Below are 27,038 nucleotides of genomic sequence, written 5' to 3'. Positions count from 1 at the left end.
TCTCCATTTAGACTTCTTTCTACCCCCTCCCCCAATCCACGTGTTTCTCTGAGGATGGGGGAGGACACTGTTACTCAGCAAATATATTTCACACCAAGAAATGCTTAGGGTATATTCATCTCAGGAAAGGATGTGATGTTCTCACTTTCTCACTAAAATAGTTTGAAGTGGTCCTTCAAATGGCCAAGCCATATGTGACGGTCAATATCCCTTGATGCGTGTGTGTGCGTGCACACGTGTGCATGTGTGTGTATATATATATATGCATTCCTATTAATAAGGAAGGTTTCTAAAGGGAGAGTACAGGGATTTTTCTGTTGTACTTTTCAGAAAGCCTGCCTGCCCACCATCGCAGATGAACACGAGTAGGCTGCAGCGTTCTGAGTTGAGAGCACACTGTCAGGAGGGAAAGCCCAGCACAAGGCCACACCAAGCAAGGCAGGGTCGGGGAGAAGCCCCAAGTCTACTTGGGGGCTGGGTAGAGATGGAGGGCTAGGGAACCCCAGGCCAACTCTGCTGATTTGAAACTGAGCTGTATTCCTGTTCGAGTCTGACAGGCTGCTTTCCGTATCAAAGCAACAAATGAAACTCTCATTTCAGAACGCATCTGGTCTCTCAGACCATTCTATCAGAAACAGCTATTTTCTTTAAATCGAAAGTCAAGGCAGTTTATTTTTCTCAAAACTGTGCTGCCGGCTCTTCTGCCTGACTCCTAACATTCAGTTGTTTTGCACAATGGCAAAGCTGCCTCATCCTGAAGAAGGCCCTCCCAGAGGACATTATATGTGTGACAGGTGTACATAAATCTGTGCCCCCAAGGACAGTCTATCAGAGATGAAGATGGAAGGTATTTAGAGGGAAAGAGACACCAAACCACTCTTCCAGTTAAGCCCTTTCAACCAAAATGACTTAAATCTCTTCAAGGGATATATCTATATAAACTTTTATTGGGCATTTAAAGTTTTTATGGTAAAGGGACAATCTCTCTTATTCTCATCCCTCCCTATATACCCTAAGTCACATTAAAATGACGAAATAATTGTAGTGTGTTTAAATACATGTAACTCTACGTGATACGTAGATACTCTACGTGAATGTACATCAGCTGTATTGGAGCTCCAGTATTTCCCAGCCACTCACTCAAAAACTCACTGATTTACGTGCATTCATCTAAGCAAGAAATTCACTATCACGTCAAAAAGTATTTCCAACTAGCAACAGTTTGAATTGTCCATAAATATGTACTATGTCCCTAATTAAACCAGAAGTAATATGATCAAGGAAAGGTCTCTGTTCAGGGCAATAATCTTCCCTGTGATGCTGTTAAGATTCTGAGATGATTTATGGTATCAGAAAACATCATCCTTGAAGTTACAACCTTTCACATTCATATGCTGAGATGCACCTTTTCCTCTTTATCAACTGTTCCTCCTCTAACAAACGTAAAAAGAAAATCACATTCCATTTTCAATGGAAGGGAGCTTCCCTCCTCTCTTTTGATCCTTCATAGATTCTAATGACATACAAGCTCTGAAGCATTTAAAGGAAAAGGACACGAAACCATCTTTCTCAGTTAGGACCTAAAGGATAAAGGAGGCCGTGTGAAAGCCGAGTCTAGACACATACTCAACAATTTTATGTTACACGTCTCTCAACTACGCACTTTGACAAAAATATATAATTAAACATGTAGAAATCGGCACCATGATTTTTCTATAGAACATCAATTTAGTTATGAAATGGTTATAAATTAGCCACTGGTAATTTACCCTTTAAATGATTTAACCTTCCCAATGATCATTTCATCTGTTTTCTATATTAAAAAAAAAATCAAAGAAATTCAAGATATGGAAAAGCCATGTTGGTTGAGGATCTGAAACTGATTTGGTAGCTTTTGAGTTGACATAATCTTGGCCTGGTGCAGCTCATTTTGGAAAGCTGCCTCAAATTTCCCCTGGTTTTGAACTTTTTTTTTTTTTTTTTCCTTACCACTTTCATCTAGCAAGAAATCATCCTGGTAACGGAACTTCTCCGGTCCACATGCAATAAAAATGTCATCGTCACCAAAGAAGTCCTGAAGGCACATCACCTACAAGAGAAAAGCATGGCACTCAGCAAGGGGTCAGCAGAACAGCAATTACAACAGTGCATCCCTGCAAGTGGACATCTGCATAAAGCCACTTCCCATCTAATGGAATCAACAGGGCAGCTTCTCCAGAGGAATTTCAAAAGAAGGTTGCAAGCATCTGTTACTAGTAAGAAACTTGTTCCGTTTCAGTGGTGCAGGAAGACGGGATAAGGAAAACAGAACCGGTAACTGTCACATTTATTACTTGATATATCAATAGGATATGAGGTAAGAACCCTTTATTTTCATAACAGAGAGGATGCAGCAACATGTGGAAAAAGGGGCGCTCCTTCACGCTTCCGAACGTAACAGTCCCTGATAGCAATAAAAGTCAGCATCTGATTTTAGCAACAAATACATTTTCTAGTAACTGATGCCATAGTTGCCATACACACGATGATCATTGGGGTAACAGAGAAGAATAGTTATATCCTAACAAGAATATAAGTCTCCTTGAGACCCATTCTACCTCCAGCTAAAACAAAAATGGTACCCTTCATACAAGGAATAATAGAATACAGTAATAATAAATACATAAATAATAGAAAAAGTCATTTCTGAGATTTAGATATGGAGGGACTGTATGCCCTGAACTCAAGCTGAGCTAAACTTTAACACTCCTGTGGGCTCCCCAGCTTGTAGTCACCCAAAGGGAAAGTTTTTTAACAACTTTTTGATATTTATTCAATTTCTTCTCCAATACGAACTTTGAGAGCTAAATGCCGCTTTCCAAGTAAATGTGGTCCAGATGAATAATTTCAAGCTTATTGCTCTCTGTCTGTGGATACGTGGACGTGCGGTGTAATACTTTTTTTGTTCACAGTATGTATAATGCCAGCAGAAGGCGCCGGAAACACTGCTGATTTCTATCTATTTTCAATTTTCTTTGACTGCTTGGAGCAGATTGTAAAGCGGTCAACTGAAGGCACCGTTCAGAGCTGCATGAAATAGACTTTCTTATTTATCTATTGCACTTTCCCTCGGATATTTAAGGACCAGAGACAAGCTTCCCTGTGTCTGATATGTGAGATATTTTGGGTCTGTGTTTCCTACGAGCCCCTCCCTTATCTGTTGGTAGCTTCATCCACAGAGCACCTGTGGGGTTCTGTTCCTTGTCAGTTCCTGGAGCATGACCCTGACAAGTCAAAGATGCTGTAGGACTTCCAGAAATAAGTTGGGAGAACACTTTAGAGCCCCAAACGCAATGCTGTGCAGGCTTTACATAGTTTTTCTTAAATAATCTCTCATTTCCAAATAATCGCTTGGTTGAGGTTTTAAGAATGATATTTCTCTAACAGTTTGATGGTAAGCATTAAGTATGAGTGAGGGACATTCATGGTTGTCAGTACTTATTCTGTCTGCAAAAGCTTTGAAAACACAGGTGACTTAAGGGGGACCTTGAAATCATCGAGGAAGACGGACCCAAGGTCTTAAGACTCGTGTCAGAAGCTCTGTCTACTTGGGTTAAAAACAGGCTCTTTGAATTCAGAACCCACTCTCCGTTTCACTCCTCTCTGTCAGATTCCAACCACGACCTTGTTCATTTTTACCTTTATGACGCAGCACTCCTCACCCCAGCTTTCTTTATCAGCACGGGTATCATCCCAACCAACCCTACATAGGCCGTTGTCATTTTACGTGCAGAAGTCCATACTGTGCCGACTGTATGTCCATTAGCATACAGCACACATGCATACAAAAATGAGTAAGAATGGGAAACCGTGTCTTTTTCAGGCAAAGTGTGAATTAACCCTAAAAAGGCAGTATTTCCTAAAGTGAGAATGATTAATAGCATTTGTGCCCCAAATGGTCCCATAGCCAAAGAGATTTGGGGAATATTTAACCAGTAGAAACAGGTTTCTTTATTTCTGGTCTTCTCAAAACCCTTAGTGTGCTAATGTACACTGCAACTCCAAAGAGGAGATGATAGAAGAATATAGTGTTTCCCAGACTCATGTGATTCTGGAACTCTTCTCACCCGCATTGGTATGGACTCCTGTCTGACAGGGTCCCTTTGGTACCGTGCTGACGGCCATAAGTGAAAAGAACACACAAAGGAAATAAGAGTTACTTACCCTACTCCTGAGCTACCATATTTCTCTAGCTGATAAATATTTATTGGCTAATTTTTAAATCATTCAAACATTTATGCCGGGCCTACTCTGTGCCAGGCTTTGCGCCAAACTTTATGATGACAAAGCTCTGATGGATGAAAAGTACTGTTTTCCAAAAGAAACTGTCCTTTCTTTCCTCACAGTCCCATCATTTGCATTTGAGCATGAGATGGCCAACGAGAAGACATTCACCTACTGGTGCCTATTTTATGCCACTGCTAAGCAGACAAATAACTATCAAAACTATAGTGTGTTATGAACAGGTTGCCAGCCAACTCCCATCCACCATAATCCCATGACCAGCCTCCCAGAAGACTCAGAGAACGGAACAGACAATGATGCAGCCTGGACAGTTTAGGTATAATTCTGTTGGCAAGTGGGAACTGAAAGAGGATGGACTTTTGATGTTGTTTCCAACTCCAGGACTCCAAGAACGTAAAAGGAACGCAGTGATGATTAAGGAAAACTAACTGTCATCGCTCAGCACAAAAAAAGGGAAAAGTCCTTTCAATGCCAAGCAACATGTATTCATTTACGTCTCAATTTTCAGTGACTAAAATCAAGAATTTGTTCAACTGTCAGAAACTGTGATGTTTTCTGTGCTTTCTGCTCTGGCACCATTTAGCCATTTCCCTGCTCACAACCTCCCACCAGAGAAGGTGGGTACGGTCAGTAGATCAAATTCAAATTTATAAAACTGCTCCCTGTTAGAAGCCTTGGTAAAACAGTTGATAGCAGAGGCTTAAACACAAGGTTACAATAAATATGGATTCAGGACAATCTATGCCCTTCAATTATCCGTGCTCTCACTCTTTATCACTGATATTGAGGTAGCTGTAAATGTATTCCATCTAACAATAAAGAATAACAGAGTAAGATTTATAACCCTTTTCTCTAGGCCAATATACTTTGAGAACTTTCCTTTAGGCATTACTGTACATTCTGATATCAAAAGATTAGAAAAGATAGACAAATGTAAAACCAATGTTGTGCGTAATGATCTGATTTTATATATTTACACATTGTTATTCCTTTTTAAGTTTGAGGTTCTCAAAAGTCAGAGTGGTAACCAGCTTTGAGAAATAAGTTCCACTTATGGATTAAAAAAAAACATGCTCCTTGCTACAACAAGGTAGTGAGAGTTGACCTATTCTTTCATGAACTCTCTGGTTGGTAGGTATCAGATGTTGGAATCATCCATCAATATTAGATCCAGGGAAGATGCAAAGGCAGAGATAAGAAGTTTGAGAAAAGAAAGTCCAACCTGTTCCTGTTTAACCATCATTCTCTTGCCCCCAGAAGAGTCGGTATTGTCAGCATACACCCGCCTCCACTGTCTCCATGGCCACAGATGCTGCCTCTGTACCGTCTCCCAAGCCCAGGCCTTTCCTGCCCCTCCTCTTCACCCCCATCACCACATCAGTCCAGAGCTTAGCCTCTCACCTGTGGACCTTAGCATTTCCCTCTCATGGTTTTTCTCACTCCCATCTCCTTTCTCTCCCACCGGTCCTATTTAATCCTCCTAAGCTCCTTCTCCTCAGAAAACTTTCACCATCTCCGTCCATGGCTCAGAAAAGCATCAATGGTTTATCATCGAATTAAAGTTCATCTTTGAGCTTGGCGTTCCAGACTCCTCAAAATCTGGTTCCAACCTATCTTTCAAGTCTATGGTAGGTTTACCCATGGCATGGTGCCTGATACTCAATAAGCATTGGATGGGTGGATGGGTGGGTGGGTGGGTGGGTGGATGGGTGGATGGGTGGGTGGATGGGTGGATGGGTGGGTGGGTGGGTGGATGGGTGGATGGGTGGGTGGATGGATGGGTGGGTGGGTGGATGGGTGGGTGGGTGGATGGGTGGGTGGATGGATGGATGGGTGGATGGATGGATGGGTGGGTGGATGGATGGGTGGGTGGATGGATGGGTGGGTGGGTGGATGGGTGGGTGGGTGGATGGATGGATGGGTGGGTGGGTGGGTGGATGGGTGGGTGGATGGGTGGATGGGTGGGTGGATGGGTGGGTGGATGAGTGGGTGGCTGGGTGGGTGGATGGGTGGGTGGGTGGATGGGTGGATGGGTGGGTGGGTGGGTGGATGGATGGATGGGTGGGTGGATGGGTGGGTGGATGGGTGGGTGGGTGGATGGAGAGATAAACCTAAGTACTATGCTCCAACCTGAAACATGTTCCAGTTGATCTGCTTTACTGATTCTCCTTGGAAAAGCGCTTTTTCTTTCCTATGCGTGTGTGGCTTTGGTATGATATTTTTTTTTCCCATTAGGTATCCCCTCCTATTAACTCTTTACCTATTCAAATCCCTCCTATGAGTCAAAGCTCAGTTGAAGATCCAAGCCTTACCTTCTCTATCCACTCCAATCCAAAGTGCCTCGCCCCTGCTCTGAACACCTAATCTTCACTCAATAAATGTTCATTGGGCACCTATTATTTGCCAGCCACCCTGCTAGGCCTTGAGAATACGACTGCCCTCATCCTTCCCCTATTCATTTCCAGCACATATGTGCACAGACGGACACTCCTAACACACTGTGGTGAATTAGTAATTCAGCAGAGAGTAACCTGCAATACCTTCCAGTGGTTTGTCATGGGTCTGGAGGCAGGCGGCTGGGGTGCAGCTCGTGCTCTGCCATTACCACTGACTTGAGCAAATCAGGAAACCCTGCTTCTAAAGATCCTAAACCTTGGGCAGAGGCAGTGCCTCCCTGAGTGCGATTCTGTGTCACAATGGGAACATCTGCTCTGGCACCATTTCCCAAGAGCACAGCCCTGTCGTCAAAGCCCGGGTTCTGCATTAACCCAGCTCTGCCCCGTAGATGCTATTCTCTCTGTGCCTCCGTTTATCATATTGGTGGTTTTAAGAATTCGACTGTGAATCTGAAGGGAATAAATCCTCAATAAATTTTAGCTATTTTTATTAGCCCAAATATAGTTTTCCTTCCAAATAAGTATAAATCAAATGTATACCTAATATAAACAAATAAAACGTTAAAAAAAAAACTTAGTACGTAACTCCTGGGCACAACAAACAGCCTTCTTCTCTAAGTAGATTTGGGTCAAATGTAGCATATGGGTGCCCCTTCTCACTTTGAGAACAGGGGTTCTACTGGTATAATTATCTTGGTGCAAAGCACACTTTGAATTAGTATCAGGGAATTGGTGCAAAGCTGGTAGAAGTTGCTAACAAGAAGTTGGGTTCATGCCTCTGATTTCCACCAAGTTTCCACTGATGAAGAACCTAGGGGTAAGACAGGAATAAAGACACAGACCTACTAGAGAATGGACTTGAGGATGTGGGGATCAGGAAGGGTGAGCTGTGACAAAGCAAGAGAGAGGCATGGACATATATACACTACCAAACATAGGGTGGATAGCTAGTGGGAAGCAGCCACATAACACAGGGAGATCAGCTCGGTGCTATGTGACCGCCTGGAGGGGTGGGATAGGGAGGGTGGGAGGGAGGGAGACGCAAGAGGGAAGAGATATGGGAACATATGTATATGTATAACTGATTCACTTTGTTATAAAGCAGAAACTAACACACCACTGTAAAGCAATGATACTCCAATAAAGACGTAAAAAAAAAAAAGTTTCCACTGAAATGATGCTGTGACAGTCACCTGCAAATATGTTTACCTGCTTCCACACGTATATATAGTTCTATGAACCATTATCTTAATCAGGGCCTATCGGGGTCTGTCACCAACTTTTAGTTTTGTGGGAACTGGAGATTTGTATTCCTCTGCGAAAAGTGTCCTTTGTTGAAATGTCCCTACACTAGAAACGAAATTACAGATGTACTGCATACAATTCATAAAGGAGGTAGTTTATGGCACACAAGGCTTAATATTCCATCAATTAATTTGCAGTTCTTACCTAATACTTTGGTTACTATGTGAACATCTAATCCCAAATATAAACACCACTGTATCTGAAAAAACATGGACGATTATAATTGCCAGATGTGCTGGAAAAAGCCTTTGAATGAGGATCAGGATACACAGGTTCTGAGCACAGATTTGCCATAGTCATTGTATACACTTGGACCGGTTACTTAAATTCTCTTACTTATCAGTTTCTGTAATGGTTCTGTTTTACCACGGTAATTATGTGATGAAGATATAAAGAAAAGATGAAAATTCTCTTCTGGGTGTGATATAGCAACAAGAATATTTCTATATATATTACTATACTTAACCTTCAATATACATGATTACATTTAAGCCCCTCTGCTATGAAGGAGACACACTAGTAAACAATAGTTAGATGCTACTATTTTCCCTATTTTAAGATTTAAAAAAACGTAGCCAGATTAAACAGAAGATCAATAGGAATTTGAAACCAGGTCAGTTAGAATTCAGATGCAGGCTCTTAACTACCAAGTTTCAGGAAAACAAGTCTATTCAAATTCATAGAAACATGTACCCTTCCAATTTTGTATTATAAATTTCAGTTGATAAAACCATTTAGTTATCCCATATATTGTACATTAATAGCTTATAATAAAAAGTATTAAAGCAAGTATGAATTATTTCTTTGACTCAAGGAAAACATTATTCAGTTTTCTGACATTCTTTATGTGAAATCTGAATTCATCTCTTTCCCATTAACTTGTCTTTATGCACTCTCGTCCCAGGGGACCAAGCTGCTTACATGGGGGGGGGGGAATCACAGCAGACAAATATGGACTTCCTCTGCTCTGAGCTTCCGGTTTGAGTTGCTCTACAAGGGCAGAGATTCAAACAAAGGCAATAAAAGCATCTGCTATTTACACGTTTCCAAAGCAGGACTGTGGAATCCATTCCCCCTTACTGGAATGAGATCTCCATGGTGACGCTGACATCAGGGAACAGGGCGAGATTCTCAGCAGCGCCTGTATGATGAGATTTTCTTTACAAGAGTGACCTCTACCAACAAAATTAGGGATATCTCTGCAGCCATGGCCTCATATGTTTGAAGCCACACCAGCCACTGTGTCTTTATCAGATGTCTCCTGGTATGTTAGAGACGCTAAAAATATTTCAGTCACCTATTTAATGTATTTTAAGTGAAATTACAAACCACCACAAAAAACAAAAGCCAAGAAATTCAGTCCATTTATTGGAATCATTGAGTATCCCTATCCTTTCTGTTTCAATTTTCTTTTTTTAAAAAAGGATATAATACTAATTATAATAATTTCTCATTCTTCTTGATACCAGTTAAAGAGGGTAGCTTTAAAGGTTCTGTTGTCCACATTTTGATGAGATAATCTTTACCAAAAAGGAATACTTAGACTTTTGAAAAAAAGTCCAGTCGCCTGTGTATCTAAGGCACCAGAATCAACAATCTCCTTTCTACACAACTCGTAATATGACCATTATAATTAGCTCTCAGTTAAAACTTGACACACATAGGCCCCCTCCTCCTGTCAAAACTTAATTTTGAGAAGATTTCTCTTCCAATTTCATTCCATACTTCGCTTCATTTCTTAACTCTTAGCATTGAGCATTGTTATGACACATGATATTATAAGTCAACCATTGTGAATTTTCCTGTTCTATAATCATGTAATTCCATACATTTCTAGTTCTAAAATATGTCTACAATTAGCTTATAGCCAAATATTAGGAATACGTTATATTATTGTCACAAAAATACATTCTCCATTGTTCCTTTATCACTTTTTCATTTCTTTGATGACAAACTTATACAAATGGTAGTTTATTTTACAATTGCTCTTCTAGCTATAAATTCTAGTGGGAAGCTGCTGCATAGCACAGGGAGGTCAGCTTGGTGCTTTGTGACCACCTAGAGGGGTGGGATAGGGAGGGTGGGAGGGAGCCTCAAGAGGGAGGGGATATGGGGATATATGTATACATATAGCTGATTCACTTTGTTATACAGCAGAAACGAATACAACATTGTAAAGCAAGTATGCTCCAGTAAAGATGAAAAACAAAGAAATTTCTAATAAGGAAAAATATTTTCAAGAAACTATGGTTCTTCCTCAGAAAAAGATATAACCAGTAAGAAAAGCAATACATTATTCTAATAATAGTAAAATAATAGTAACAGAGAGAAGAAAAGAAAGCTCCTCAAACTGCTTTTTACAAGTTTGAAGCTCTAGGATCTTTTTTTGCAAAAGTGGATAATATTGTTGAAATTCAGAATTGGCTCGGAGCTAACACTGGAATAACATGCTGATGCTTAAAAGAAATGGAAAAAAGAAATGTTCTCTTTTGAAATGCAAGCAATTTAATTTGCTGGGTCAACCAGAAAAAAACAATTCCAATAATTATGGAATGGAAAGTACATCTACTCCTTAAGTGTGTTCTCAGCCACTGGCTCACGTGGACATCACCTAGGGAAGACCGCCATGGAGCATCCTCTCTGATGGAGCAATGCGCTCTTCATACAGGGTCACCATCCTTCATGGGACAGCAACCTCTTCTAAATGATGGTTCTTTCATTACTTATCCTATTTTTTAAATACTAACATCCTCTTCTTCTTCTCTTTTTTTTTAGGAGTAAAGTGACCCTCTAGTACCAAATACTGACAGGGGGCATTGGCTCTGCCACCTAATAGGTATGTGACCTTGGGCAGCTATTAAACGTCCTCAGCCTCAGTTTCTGCATCTGTAAAATGGGGCTTATTGTGCAGAGTTCCTTGAGAATTCAATGAATGAAGGTAGTTAAAGCCCTCAGTAACTACTGGCCCACAGGGAAGGCACAGGGGGACGGGCAGCTGCTACTATTAGTGCTGGCACTGGTCAGGCATGGTAGGTCTCTGGGCCAGGCATCATGATGAGGAATCTGGGGCTACCATTTGAGAATGGAATACTAAAACCTTTGAACATCTGGGAAAGAGGAGTGTGGAGAACAGAGCTGACCTCAGAGGCCTCCAAGTCTGCCCTCTTGACAAGTTAATGTAACCTCAATCCCACTGCTGTGTTTGCTTTCTCCTGAGACTTCCCTCCTGTTGGCTACCACATCCTTAAAATAGCTTATTCTAAGGGCTTCCCTGGTGGCACAGTGGTTAAGAATCCGCCTACCAATGCAGGGGACAGGGGCTGGAGCCCTAGTCTGGGAAGATCCCACATGCCGTGGAGCAACTAAGCCTGTGCGCCACAACTACTGAGCCTGCGAGCCACAACTACTGAGCCTGCGCTCTACAGCCCTCGAGCCACAACTACTGAGCCCGCATGCCACAACTACTGAAGCCTGCGCGCCTAGAGCCCATGCTCCGCAACAAGAGGAGCCACCGCAATGAGAAGCTCACGCACCACAATGAAGAGTAGCCCCTGCTCGCCACAACTAGAGAAAGTCCGCGCACAGCAACGAAGACCCAACACAGCCATAAATAAATAAATAAATAAAATCTATTAAAAAGAAGTAGCTTAATCTACCTGCCACTCTTCACTTAAGGAGTTAAACCATAGTGCAAGAACGTGGAAACTGTCACACAGTCATCTCTTTAAAGAGGGCACAAATAATCTCTGATCTGAGCTCAGAAGCAAATGCATACCACTTACCTCAAGATGGATGCTACGGTCTGAATGTGTCCACCCAAATCTATATGCTGAAATCCTAGCCCCCAGTGTGATGGTATTGGAAAGTAGGGCCTCTGGGAGGTGATTAGGTCGTGGGATTAGGGTCCTTATAAAAGAAGCCTGAGGGGGTTCCTTTGCCCCTTCTGCCAGGTGAGTTTACAGCAAAAAGACAGCCATCTAGGAAGCAGGCTCTTACCAGACACTCAATCTTGGATTTCTCAGCCTCTAGGACTGTGAGAAATAAATTTCTGTTGTTTATGACCCACCCAGACTACAGTACTATTTTGTTTTTTATTTATTTGGCTGTGTTGGGTCTTCGTTGCTGCGCGTGGGCTTTCTCTAGTTGCGGCGAGCGGGGGCTACTCTTGGTTGTGGTGGCTTCTCTCGTCATGGAGCACGGGCTCTAGGTGCGCAGGCTTGAATAGCTGTGTCTCACGGACTCTACAGTGCACGGGCTTAGTTGCTCCGCGGCATGTGGGATCTTCCCGGACCAGGGCTCGAACCCATGTCCCCTGCATTGGCAGGCGGATTCTTAACCACTGCCGCCACCAGGGAAGTCCTACAGTATTGTGTTACAGCAGACCTAACGGACTAAGGCAAGCGACGTTCAAGCTGAGGGCTGCCACGCGCCCAAGAACAGGGTTATTTAACAAGCCTGATTCAAGTCATTCTTTTCAGGGCTAGAAAAAGAGTTAAACTTACATGCTGTTGCTGAGAGGATCTTCTAAAAGATCCATGTAAATAGGTAGTGGAGATTGTGACTCAGTTTCTAATTAGGCAGAAACATTATACTACGATCACTGGAAAAAGAAGACATAAACTAATTATGAGACACATGAAGCCAACGAATACAGAGCTTTTCAGAGCAGATGAGGAAAAACAATCCCCAAGGGGAAAAGGTGGCACCGAGAGTTAATACTGAGCTGTCTGCTTAACATGTGAACAGAGGTGCTGGGCATAATGGTAGCTTCAAACAAGTCCGAGAAATACTTCAAGCTCTCACTGCCAATGCCGAGAGGTGCTCTGGCTGCCCTCGGTGAACGTCGCCACACAGGTCCAGCCTGGGCTTGGCAGAGAAAACAGATGAGGGAGGCGGACCAGGCAAACTTCAGTGGTGACTGCAGCAAAAAGGATAATAAATGCCATGTCTAAAGCCAGCAGCACCAAGCGCTGTGTCACCCTGCAGTACTTTATGACTTCACATTTAAATAAGAATTGTGGTCAAATTTCATATCCCCCAACTTTAAAATATATATATATATATATATATATATATATATCTGCAATACCACATAAACAAATCCATACAAAAGGTTCTTCTGGGCTGCATTCAGTCCACGCAACTTTTGATCTAGAAACAACCATATAAAGCTCCTTGAAAATAATTACACCTTCCAAAAAGATTTACGGAAGTGTGTGCTTTCATGCGTGTTTATTCCATTTGCTTGTGTTTGTGGCAGAGCAGGGTCACCGTTTGTCAATGTCAAGAGGAAGGACAAAAAAGTGATGCTCTGAGATGCTTCCACTAAATGTTCGTAAGCCTGGGAACCCTGAACAGGATAGGTGTGGGGCAAATTAAACTTAGGACACCGAAAAGCTGGCTTAAGGTGCTCTGCGACGGGGTTCCTGGAGTGCAGGTGAATTAGGAAGCGTGGATCACAAAGGTTGGGCTTCAAACCCAGAGGGCCAAACACAGCCCACAAAACCTGTGCAAGGCAGCACTCTCAGATACGGTTTCTCTGATCAGGAGTTAAAGATGTACTTAAAGCATTTAGCTCTCTTGCAATTTTACTGACTCTTATCTCTATGTGCACATGACCAGTGAATCAGTGCATGACTTATTTCCCCCTTGATGTTTCAGGAGCCCAAGACCAGTGCAAAGGCCTATGATGTGCCAGGCCCCAAAGAGAGACTTAACATTACGTTGATTCCTCACAAGTACCCTTTGGTAAAACCTGATTTTTTAAAAAAGGTTCACAAGAAAATCACAATCCAAAGAATTGGTATCTATTTGAGGGATAAAAGTATAAAGACAAACACTCTACTTTTTATATTCTTGTGCACTGGCTTGTCACTTGAGGTTACAGGCAAAAAATGATATTCCCAAACCCATGGAAGCATGCTTCTTCCAGGAAAATTTGTAAATTGCTTGACATTAAAGTATGGAGTTGGTTGTTTTCAATCTTTCTATTTCTAATCTACTTGTCTGACTTTACAGCTTGACATTAAAAGGGATTTTTTTTAATAAAGCAGAAGCTAACACACCACTGTAAAGCAATTATACTCCAGTAAAGATGTTAAAAAAAGGGATTTTTTTTTATACGATTCAAATTAGTCTTCTCAAGTAAATGATGTTTTTCAAATGATGACATTCCCATAAATCTGAGATCTCCAAAATGACTGTTACCACCATCACCACTGCCCCATGACCATCAACACCATGGCCACCATCACCGCTGGTACCACCATCATCACCATCAACAGCTCCACAATGGGAGTGCTCCTAAAACATTGGATTTTTTAAATGAACTGAGGATACAGCCTTTTGTCTCCTGTGTGTTATGTGTAACATATTGGTCAGTGTTCTGGCTGGTGGATGCTTAACCACTTCTAGTTGAGCATAATGATTCCAGTAGTATTCAGTCCAAATGCAACCGAAAATTACATTCTAAAATTATTATATGAAAAAATTACTTTTATTGTACCCCAACTCAAACGTTTGCAGCTAAGACAAACATTTATATAGCATCAAAAATATTATTGGAGAAAAAAATACTTATTCTTCCAAAAATGTATTTGAGAATAGGTTTTTTAAATTGCTAATGAAAACATTCTCTAGAATTGTTTGGAGTTGTTTGAATGATAATACTGTTTTGCATAATTGTATTGAGATCTAAGCAAAACTGACAAAAGGCTGAAAGACATGGCAATAGTAAGATAAAAAATTTTATGACGTCTAAAATGAAGGATTGGTTTCAAAACATCGTTTGTTTGTTTGTTTTTGCAGTACGCAGGCCTCTCACTGTTGTGGCCCCTCCCGTTGAGGAGCACAGGCTCCGGACGCGCAGGCTCAGCGGCCATGGCTCACGGGCCTAGCCGCTCCGCAGCATGTGGGCGGGATCTTCCCGGATCGGGGCACGAACCCGTGTCCCCTGCATCAGCAGGCGGACTCTCAACCACTGCGCCACTAGGGAAGCCCCAAAACATTGTTTTTATAAATAAAGGCTGATATGGGTATACAACGATGAACATATACTTGCAGATGTTCCTTATTCAATGGTCTTTAAAAAAATTATATATGGTGACCAAAACACTCTAGGCCAATATTTCTTCTTTGTCTTCATCCTATAGTATATATATTAGAGTTTCTATAATCCTTTTTATCTACATACAGAGTTCGGTAAATAACATGGGGCTGGCTGCCACTTCCCCACAATGCATGAGCTGTAGGTGCAAAGCATCACGACTTCAAATGCTTACAGAGGCCTGGAGGGTAACACAAACAGTGAAGTGGGCCAAGCATCATAAAACCCAGCGCAAATGGGGTGGAAAATGGCAGTTAACACAGGCAGACAACAGGAAATTGGTGGGGCTGTTATAAACCGAAACCCTCCTCTCACCTAAAAGGGTCACCTCCCTCAACACCTGTCCTGCAGGACGGTTAGCCCAGTGTTGCTAGATTCATTGATTTCCTGAGAGAAAGTGAAATCAGGTTTTTATTTGAAAGTCCCCGATTCTTAAAAGTTGGCAATGCATTTTTTTTTAATAAAAAAACACTGTGCATTCCAAATAAAACACACCGGTATCCTGAATTCAACCCATGGGCAGGCAGTTTCCAATCTCTGGGGGAGAATTCCATACTAAGTGATCATTAGCCATGGTTCATGTGCATAAGGCCAGTCCCCGTGGCTGTACCTAAGGTCCAAGGGAGGCCCCCAGGCCTCCTGATACACTCCAACTCTAGCAATCTCCAAAGACAGTCAAGGTAGCCTGCAGTCCAGACCCACCAGTTCTGGAAATGGGAGCCCATGAACAATCAATACAGTTGATGCTGTATGTGTCTGTGTGTGTGGGCGTGAGCGTCCTCGCGTGCTTACTCTGGTACGCTGGGAAAAGGGTGGATTTCTCAACTGAGATTATTTTTTGAGTCCTTCTTCTCTTGCCCATCCCTGACCATGACTCTCTTTTCTCCCTTCCTGGGAGAAAAGAGGGGAGAAGCAGATGATATGGAGAATCTATAACAGGAAATTTCAGACCAAATATTACCAGCTCAGTAGAGATGGAACAAAATTAAACCCCTTCGATAAAGGCCAGAAGCACATTCTGCCTCTTTTTCCTGCCCCTCAAGTCATCCCCTGGTTATAAGGGCTAATCATGGTTTGAAAGGCTGCCAGTTTCACCTTCCAAGGGAAAGGTCTCTCTTAAAAATAAAAATCAATCATACACAGTATTTTTTTTGGTCACATCTGCTCTGCCCAAATGTGAAAATCACCAGGGCCATTAAAAACTATTACAAATGTTAGCTCTAGTTGGAAGGAAACAGTGTAAATAAAACTCAGCCATCTGGGGAAATAGATTTGGGGCCTAAGACATCAAAGTGAGAGGATAAAAATCAAAGCTTTTCATAAATCATTTCTAATGGTTGATTTTTATTTATTAGGTATTTCACTAGTGAGAAGTAAGTTGACATGATTCTTCTTTCTTTCAGAAACTAGTCTTACGGTATCGATGGCCTTCTGTCGTGATTAGCTCTGAACGTCCCTAATGGCACATAAAGGGTCAGTGCATTTATCTAGGGAACATCTAGCAAGGACTGGGAGATACTCTCAATGTTTGGATGAGGACACGTTTATGTTTCCACATGTTTATGGTCTAATTTTCATTTCATGAAACACCAACACAGGACAACATATAAGAGTAGCTTTGGATGGCTGTCGTAGCTTTGAAAAGCTTCGAAGAGCGGCTCTGGAGTCTGAGGACATCTGATTTAAAACTCAATTCCATTCATTACTAGCTGGGTGACCTGGGCTGATTACTCAACATTTAGAAATCTCCTTTTCTTCATAGAGAGAATGAAAATACTATTGCATCCACCTCCCAAGATGGTAGAAAGAATTTGATAAGATAATGTACGGACATGTGTCAGGCACAGAACAAGTGTTTAGCAGAAGGCAAGTAATTGTATGCAGCCCTGGTAAAGCATAAACTTCTAAGATTACTCTCAGAAAAGCCAACAATCATGGCATAGAAGGCAAAATAAATCAGCAGTTTCCAGCTTCTCTTTCCCTTGTACTGTTTTCATACTGAAAATTATTCCATCTAATGGCTGTCAGGCTTTAGGCAACTGTAAGCCATTAGAACTGCAATCAACACTAACCAAAGTACATGAAAATAACATTTACTTTCCGTCTGTATATTATCCAGTTTTCTTTCCCATGTGAAGAATACAGTGCAGTAACTATATAAGCTATCTCCTTACAGCCCCTGAAAATCACATTCTTTTGAAATACCTGACAAGTAGACGAGTGAACATTCTCCCCATGCTGAAACATTTGTCCATGCCAATCATAACTTCCTTGATGTTAAAAGAAATGAAATGGAAGCATGAACTGCCACAACGAGCAGCCAATTAAAGCTTTAAAACCATAGAAAAGGCATAACCATTCACCGTAAATCTGAACACTGAGGTTCTCTCCTTGTCTGTCACTTAGACAACTTCAAGTTTCAATATTCAGTCTCTGCCTCTAACATTCAGTCTCATCAGATATCAGGTTAGAACTACCAGAAACAACAGCCATGCTTATAAAGTGTATTTAAATGAAACCATTATGATAATTCAATTTCTAAAGTAATTGAGCCACAAACTTCTTTGTGCAGTATTTGTAGTGTTATACTGCCCTTCAGTGTTCAAACACATGAACGGTTAATCAAATTTTTTAAACTCGAGAAGTGTCTTTGTATAAACATTTACAGTGACCAAAATAGTTATTTTTTTGCAGTCTCTCGGTGAAGGGTGTGACTATGGCTTCAACTTTGCCCCACAAAATTCATACACTGAAATACTAATTCCCAGAGTATGACCTTGTTTGGAAACAGGGTGACTGCAGATGCAGTTAGTTAAGATGAGGTCATGTTAGAGTAGAAGGGGCCCCTAATCCAGTACGATGGTTGGCCTTATAAGAAGGGGAAATGTGGACACAGACACACAGGAAGGACGGCATGTGAAGATGAAGGGAAAGATCAGGGTGATGCTTCTATAAGATAAGGAAGGCCAAAGATTGCCAGCAAACCACCAGAAGCTTAGGAGAGAGACAAGGGACAGATTCTCCTTCACAGACCCCGGAAAGAACCAACCCTGCTGACACCTTCAACTGAGACTTCTGGCCTCCAGAACTGTGAAGCAACACACTTCTGCTGTTTACACACCCCAGTCATGATACTTTGTTACTGCAGCTCTGGCAAACCAGTACAGGTGTGTATCTTTCATGCATACAAAAATGGAGAATAACATACAAATACTCCACAAAACACCTGTAATCTCACTTTAAAAGTAGAAGGAGGAAGGCTTGAAACATACCAGATTACTGTTAAACTTAAACCTGGAGGGTTTTTTTTTTTCGTAGCATCAGCTGTTAGTGGCTTCATTTTTCCATTAACTTTGAGTTCTAGAGGGTTTTATTTTTTATACATTTATCTATTTATTTATTTATTTTTGGCTGTGTTGGGTCTTCATCGTTGGGTCTTTGTTGCTTTCTCTAGTTCTGGCGAGTGGGGGCTACTCTTTGTTGCTGTGCGCAGGCCTCTCATTGTGGTGGCGGGCTCTAGGTGTGAGGGCTTCAGTAGTTATGGCACGTGGACTCAGTAGTTGTGGCGCACGGGCTATAGGGCATGTGGGCTTAAGTAGTTGTGGACTGTGGGCTCTAGAGCGCAGGCTCAGGAGTTGTGGTATATGGGCTTAGTTGCTCCACGGCATGTAGGATCTTCTTGGACCAGGGCTCGAACCCGTGTCCCCTGTGTTGTCAGGTGGATTCTTAACCACTGTGCCACCAGGGAAGTCCCTCTAGAGGGTTTTAGACAGAAACTCCGAAGTCTAGAACATTCTATTACAACACTATAGATGTTGTGCTAACCTGAAAAAGGGCAACACATGATTTTTACTCATTTCTCATTTATGCCAGTTATCACCTATGCCACAATGACCAATTCTTGATTGTATGACAGTTTTTTGTACAGATCCTGGATTAGCCAGGCTCTCTTATTTTCTCCTTGTCCTTGAAGCTTTGCTTTTTATTACCCAGTTGTATTACATTATATATGCAGGATAGAGTATTAAGAACAGGAAAGCCTTTCTGGGACACCTCCTTGACTTCTTAGATAGAAACCGGGAGAGATTAGTCAAGACAATGCCTCCAGAACAAGTGGGCTCTGGACAGAACCCTGGCCATGATGAATCAGTAAAACTGGATTCTTCTAATCTTGACTGTAAATCGCTCTCAGTGGGATCCTAACATCTCTGAGCGCCAGTTGCGTCTTCTCTAAAATGAGCAATTACACTAAATGAGCCGAGGCAGTGCCTCTCATGGCTCTTTTGCTCCGTGATTTACAAAGGAACACATGCAAGAGACAAACTAAGCAGGCAAATGTTGCCTGCAAGCCTCCCAGGCCTGAGGTCCTAAAGTAAAAGGCACCTTTATCACCATAGCGAGGGGCTTCCGTAGTCAGGAGAGTGCGGAACAGATATAATTAATTCTACAAATTATTAGATGCTCTTGCTGGATGTTTGGTAGAACAGGACACCATGTTTTTGCCATGTTTTGTCAATGTAAAGACTGAGATGGTCAAGAACTGATTTTATGCTGAGAGGTTAGAGGTCATTACTAAATTTTTGGCATGTGCTAGTCAATGATAACATTAAAACTTCAATGTTCTAGGTGTTTCTAGAACCATGAAATAGTTCAGTTATTACTGCAGTATTATAACAAGTTGGGAAAAACCATTTATTTTAGACAGAAAAAGGCTTCTAGAACCAGAACATAGTAGTTAAATGTTTCCTGTTGCATTATAAAGTTAAACTTGGGGAAAACAATCTCTTTTGAGATTAAAAATACTGCTTAAAATGTAGTAAAATCCTCTTGTATTAAATGAGAACAAGATAATTGGGAATAATCAGGACCTATTATGGCTCCTTTTCCATGCAGAACTTCTGGAAACAAGTTAAATTTAGAAGATAAGAAGGTGTATAAAATTGCAGAATTAAAGCCATTCAAAAAGTAATGTGGCATGCGCGAAGCGGCTGGGCCCGTGAGCCATGGCTGCTGGGCCTGCGCATCCGGAGCCTGTGCTCCGTGGTGGGAGAGGCCGCAGCAGTGAGAGGCCCGCGTACCGCAAAAAAAAAAAAAAAAAAAAAAAGTAATGTGGCATGAAATGCCAGGTTTTGAGAATTTATAATATAGGGTTGTGAGAGGAAACAAAAAAAAAAAAAGAGAGAATTTTCACGAACAATGAAACTATAAGAATTCCAGGAGCAAACATTTTGTAGGGACTTCCCTGGTGGTGCAGTGGTTAAGAATCCGCCTGCCAATGCAGGGGACACAGGTTCAAGCCCTGGTCCAGGAAGATCCCACGTGCCGCAGAGCAACTAAGCCCGTGTGTCACAACTACTGAGCCTGCGCTCTAGAGCCCATGAGCCACAACTACTGAGCCCACACACCTAGAGCCCGCGTTCCGCGACAAGAGAAGCCACAGCAGTAAGAAGCCCACGCGCCGCAACGAAGAGTAGCCCCCGCTCGCTGCAACTAGAGAAAGCCCGCGTGCAGCAACAAAGACCCAATGCAGCCAAAAATAAATAAATAACTAAAATAAAAAGATGAGCAACCTCTATTAAGAAAACAACAACAACACATTTTGTAAGAGGAAATGAATGTGTAAACTGTATGAATGCATGACTTCAGAATTCACAGACAGTGCCAGGGTTTTAAAGTCCTCCATCATCCTCTCCTAGTTGGCAGGCTCCCTTTGCTCCCTAAATCTCTGCCTTCTTGAAGCCATTAAATGTAACCAGCCAAATTACACTAAGGCAGGTGGCCAGAAATGCTTACTTTCATCTCTCACATTCAAATCTTCATGAGTAACTTGATAGAACGTACTTTTAAATTTGCTTGCATCTGAGTTTTTCTACACATATGAAAACCTCAGCATCAAAATAAACATTCCCGGGGACTTCCCTGGTGGTCCAGTGGTTAAGACTCTGCCTTTCCAATGCAAGAGGCACGGGTTCAATCCCTGGTTGGGGAACTAAGATCCCACATGCCGCATGGCGGGGCCAAAAAAATAAATAAGAATAAATTAAAAAAAAACGGCTGGATATTAAAAACATTGAAAAAAAATAATAAACATTCCTGGAAGCTCTGACTTTCGCGAGGTTCATAAACTGAGACTCACATCTGGCCCTGCTGCCTGTTTCTGCACAGCCCGTGAGCTAAGAATGGCTTTTATATTTGAAAATGATGGAAGAAAAATCAGGAGAATAACATTCTGTGTCAGGTGAAACTGATACGAAATTCAAATTTCAGTGTCCACAAATACATTTTCACTGGAACACAGCCACGCTCACACATTTCGGGGATTGTCTATGGTGTCTATAGCGCTACAGTGGCAGAGGACAGTAGGACCCACAATGCCTACAATATTTTCTCGCTCTAACCCTTTGCAGAAAAAGCTTGCCGATCTCTGATTTAAGTCCTAACGTAAGTTGCTTTGACATGAAATCAGTAATAAGTTCCTTTACATCACGCAGTAGAAGACGCAGTTCCTAGGTCACCGGTGCTGTTTGTTAACCCTTCAAAACCTAGAGTCTCCTGAACACAGGACAGCTACTTCACAAATGTGTTGTTAATGATGCTAATAATTGTTCAAAATAAATACACACAACTGTCCCTCCACAAGCATTACAGGAAAATTCCTGTGCATGCCAATAGCTCACTACTCTGTTCAGACCAATGGTCCAGACTAGGCAAGCACTGACCAACTGTAACCATATGACCAGTCCATCCAAAGGCCCAGGGCCACCCATTCTATGCTCTGACTCCAACTCAACTGAATTGACACCAGCGCCAGGAGCTTCTGTACTGTGTACACAGAGCCCTCATTCCATGTGATACTAATATGCTCTTTTTTAGCCAAATTTTACTCATTTGGTTGTTAAGTGATGTTTCCACATTTAAAAATATTTACTTTTTAAAGGGATCTCACTTTGCCTTCCAATGCAGGGGGTGAAGGTTCGATCCCTGGTCGGGGAGCTAAGATCCCACGTGCCTCGTGGCCAAAAAACCCAAACATTAAAAAAAACCAGAAGCACTATTGTAACTAATTCAATAAAGACTTTAAAAATGGTCCACATCAAAAAAAAATCTTAAAAAATAAAATAAAATAAAGGGATCTCAGTTTACGCACTGCTGTGCAAAGCACAGGAAGAGAAAAATTCTGCTCAGTAAAACCTAGAAACGTCCTACCATGAAGGAAAGTTTATTTGAAAGCAACTAAGGGCTGGTTAAGAAACCAACTGCTCTCTCTCTTTTTCCAAGACTGACTAGAAGCCACTGAGAATCAATCCACACTTAGTCCTCTGTTTCCACGGCCCATTCCACGGGCATGCGGTCGGGAAGAGCACTTGCTTTTTCTTTTCTTTTCTTTTCTCTTTTCTTCTCTTCTCTTCCCTTCTCTTTTCTTTCCCTCCCTCCCTTCCTTCCTTTCTCTTTCTTTTTAAAACTGGGGTCTTCTGCACTGTGACTGATGTGGACAGGAAGGCCGCCTACCGTATCAGTAAACGTGGGGTGTTGGGGCCCTCAAGCCATCAGCCACTGCAGTCACCCTGACTGTGCACCTGGAAGGGATCCAGGATGGAGAAAAACAGGATCCTGGTCCTAGGTAGCTAAGGTGCATATCAAAGGAATGATTGCAATGAGCTCAGACTCTTGCATCTTCCCATACATAAAAAAGTGCTAAATTCATTGACTTGAGTTGCCTGTTTTTTCTTTAATTAACAGTAATCTTTCAGTGTTTGATGCTCCGACTTCCTGGTTTTTGTTGCAAGAACTCTCATATATCCTGGTTCCTCCCTTAGCTCTTCAGAGCAGTGCCTCGGAGCTCTCTAAGCGGCTGTCTTCCAGGCTTAAGTCCTCAGAAAGTCCACAGAATAAAACATAATTCTCAACTTTTAGGTTGTGCATTTTTTTTCAGTCGACACTGACCTTAGAAATATTCTTCAGGGCCATATAAAAATAAGAATGACCAAAAGATTAAAAAAAACAAGGGCAATAAATCAATGAGATTTGAACCTCTCATTCCAAAGAGAGGGGGGCCACAGGGCAAATTAATAGAGGTTTGAAATGGTATCATAGAAGTTAAGGAAAACTTTGCTTTTGTCAATACATATGTGAGAAACAGAGAGCTCAAAGTAAGGGGACAGTTTAAAAATGAATGTAAGAACTTTCTGAAAATACAATTCATTACAAAACTGAAATTGGTTCATACTCACTAGGGTGGCTATCATTTAAAGAAACAACAACAGAAAATAACAAGTGTTGGTAAAGATGTAGGGAGGTTGGACGCCTTCTGCATCACTGGTGGAATATAACATAGTGCAGTCATTGTGGGAAACAGTTTGGTGGCTCCTCAAAAACTTAAACATAGAATTACCCTATGATCCAGCAATTCCACTTCTGGGTATACACTCAAAAGAAGTGAGAGTGAGGATGTGAAAAGGTACTTGCACACCCATGTTCACAGCAGCATTATTCACAATAGCCAAAGGGTAGACTCGATCCAAGTGTCAAAGAATGGATGAACGAACGTGGTCAAGACATACCATGGAATATTGTTCGGCCTTAAGGAAGGAAATTCTGACACGTGCTACAGCATAGATGAACCACGAAGACATTATGCCAAGTGAAAGAAGTCAGTTACGAAAGAACAAATATTGCATGATTCCCGTTTTATGAGGTACCTAGAAGAGTCCAATTTTTAGACATGGAAAGTAGAATGGTGTTGCCAGGGGATCGGGGAGGGGGAAAAGACAGCTATTGTTTAATGGGTACAGAGTTTCGGTTGGAAAAGACAAAAAAGTTCTGAAGTTGGATGCACAAGAATATGAAAGTATTTAATGCCACTGAACGGTAAACTTAAATATGGTTAAGATAGTAAATTTTATGTTATTTATATTTTACAATTAAAAAAAAAAAACCTAAAATTGGCCTCCAGGAAAGCACTGGTACACCCGTCAGACAAAATAGTGGTTGAGTCCAGCAGCAATATATACATAAGGAAAAAGTTTCATTGATTCACTTATGCATTGAGAGAAAAAAAAGTTGGAAAATTATGTTTGTTAAGATGGCGTATGTACTAGAGTGACCTACTTGCCCCGGTTTTTCCCTGGAGAGCAGCAGGTTACAGGTCTAAGCACTGAAAGTCCCCTACCCCAGGAAACCCTCAAGTCCCAGGCAAACCTAGATGGTCAGTCACAGCAAGTGAATTTAAAAAGAAACATAATTAATAAAATGCTTATAACAACTGTTGGGCTTTCCTCCCCTGAAGGTCTTGAGAAAAGGAAGGAAAGGAAGCATCGCCAGGTAAGCATCAGTGGGATCAAGGGCACTGTGACGTTTCCTTTAATTCCCGCAACCTCTAATGCAGGTGTCAGCATCTGCTCATTAGAGAAAGAGACACTGAGAGTGTCTGCTGAGTCACACACTGATAAAGGGCAGAGCTGGGACCCAGGCGAGAGTGGGGACGAGGCTGGGAAGAGATGAAGAAGGGGGAGGGGTGGGGAGAGAGAGTCATGACCGGGCAGGAGCGGAGGGGAGGGGGGAGAAGAGGGAAGAGAGACCCCGGGGGAGGGGCAAGTGGAGAGAGGAAACATGGAGTGTAATCGTTGTGACTACTTCCCACACCGGTCCCGGGATGCCTACACCCCGCCACAGCCAGGTTCTGAGGGACTTCTCTGTGGCTTAATCAGCTCCCTGTGGCTTGAGCTGGTGTGTGCAGGTTCCTGCTCGGGGCACCCCGAGATACTGGACAAGTTGGTAGGTCCCGGGCGTGCCGTGGTGACCTTCAGCAGAGCTGCAGCCCTGCTCACCTCGAATTTTCGTGCAGGCATCAGGGTCACCTCAAAGCCCCTTAGACTCCAGGTCTGTGAGTACATCACAAGCACCGATTCCGCTCTCGGGACAGGAAGTAGTCCTGGATGACCGGAGGGCAGAGGCCCACAGACTCTCCCGTGTTTCCTGGAACTGGAAGGGGGGCTGGTTACAGAGCTTTTAGACCTTTGCGCCTGATACAGTATGTCCTTTGTAGGTTTCTGCCAACCCCTGGTTGCCCCTTCCTCACCTCCAGGGCCTGTCCGCCCAGCACCCCTCCCACTGACGGCCTGGCCATGTGACGTCCCCAGGGCTCCCCTCGGGCATGGCTCTGTCAGGGAAGGAGGGAGGAAAGGTGACTGGGGCATCCATCCTCAACGTGATGTTCCTGCCCCCCAGGGCCCTCAGGTGTTAGCACTTTGGGGAGAGGAAGGTTACTAAGCTAAGCACATATTTCACTGTGAAAGTTTCCCAGGCAACAAGGTGACGTGGGGAGCTCTGGCTGTCCTCCAGTCCACTCCAGACCAGCTCCCCAGCGCCATGAAACTGGCCCGCTCCTTCCTGCCACAGATTCTCTAAAATGCATATCACGTTTTCTGGATCCCTGGACAACGTCCACTTCCTGTGCCCTGTGCTACCAAGTCACCTGTGGGGTGGGGCCCGGGAACGGGCGGGTCGACCAGGTGTGTGTGTGTTGGGGGCGTGTCTTAGGCATAAAGGACACCAACCACTGCTCTGAGGTCGGGACCTTTTTTTACACGCAGGTCACAGAAGAGACTCCAGAAGAGGAAGCCACTGGCCCTGGGGTGGGCTCAGGGTCTCCTTCTCAGCATGATGTATCAAGTGCAGGCCAGCCGGAAGCTGCTAGAATATTGGATGTAGGTTTTGGACCCACTTGGAGACAACTTCTTCATGCCTCCACGCGCTCCCTCTCTCTGCACTCACTACTCACTATTTTCGCTCTCTCTCTCTCACCCCCCCCCATATAAGTGTTCTGTGTTTTTTGTTTGTTTGTTTGTTTTTGGCTGCACTGCATGGCTTGTGGGATCTTAGTTCCCCGGACCAGGGATCGAACCCGTGCGCCCTACAGTGGAAGCACAGAGTCCTAACCACTGGACCGCCAGGGAATTCCCTAATTGTTTTGTTTCATTTTTAGCCATGCTGTAGTCCCGTCCTGTCATCAGAGACACATACAACATAAAATTTAGTGTACACAATCTTGAATCTGTAATCTATACTTTTACTTCAAAATCATTAACATATATGAATAACAGTCTGAGTAGTTTTCTCAATTATGATCTCTAATAAACAGAACTAGAAGTCTATGTACCCACAAAGCGTGTGTCTTGGAAACCACACACCCTCTGGTCCAGGCCTGGGGCTAAGTGGAAACTTGGTTTACACCTCTCCACGTTCTCATGAGAAACAGTTGTCTTACATGAAAAATAAAGAAAACAGATGCTTACACAGATTTGAATAATACAACTGGAACAAATACTAAACCACATGAAATGTGGATGATAACAGAACATGTAAGGTCTGGGCAATAAAACCCCAAGGTAAAAACTCAATAATGTAAAATCTTGACCTCAAAAGCAATTCCAGAACAAGAGTCAAAGCTGAGCAGTGAGTCCAAAAAAAAAAAAAGTGTTGTTAAGGTTTTGTGTGTTTTTCAAAAAATATAGTTGTGGGGAATGAAACATTTTCTTTTCTTTTTTTTTTTGCAGTACGTGGGCCTCTCACTGTTGTGGCCTCTCCCATTGCGGAGCACAGGCTCCGGACACACAGGCTCAGCGGCCATGGCTCACGGGCCCAGCCGCTCCACGGCACGTGCGATCTTCCCGGACCGAGGCACGAACCCGTCTCCCCTGCGTCGGCAGGCGGACTCTCAACCACTGCGCCACCAGGGAAGCCTGAAACATTTTCATTTAAATCTCAAAATTGAAAGCGTCCTTTCTTCTCAGCCATCAGGCAAGACATTTGATGAACACCTCTCACAGTTCCCATAGTGGTGCCCCTGCTGGTCTGGAAGGGGTCAGCTTCAAGGGCAAGAAGTGGAGACAAAGCTCGATGGAGCAGAAGCCCAGGAGTCCAGTGGGGGAAACTGGGGCCCCGAGCCT

The 27,038-nt window shown here is 42.7% G+C and overlaps 1 protein-coding gene across 6 annotated transcripts in view; it reads right to left on the bottom strand.

Annotated features, from left to right (window-relative positions):
• DCLK1 (doublecortin like kinase 1) overlaps window positions 1-27,038 on the bottom strand; it is a 325,310-nt gene that overhangs the window by 154,982 nt on the left and 143,290 nt on the right. For all 6 annotated transcript variants that reach the window (XM_067713357.1, XM_067713356.1, XM_067713358.1 and 3 more), the window contains exon 4: window positions 1,990-2,089. In XM_067713357.1, coding sequence (XP_067569458.1) covers window positions 1,990-2,089 — 100 coding nt within the window. The remainder of the gene's footprint in view (window positions 1-1,989; window positions 2,090-27,038) is intronic.

This window comes from Pseudorca crassidens, chromosome 18 (assembly GCF_039906515.1).
Source record: "Pseudorca crassidens isolate mPseCra1 chromosome 18, mPseCra1.hap1, whole genome shotgun sequence".
Classification (NCBI taxonomy): Eukaryota; Metazoa; Chordata; class Mammalia; order Artiodactyla; family Delphinidae; genus Pseudorca; species Pseudorca crassidens.
This window is presented reverse-complemented; position numbering and strand designations above follow the sequence as displayed.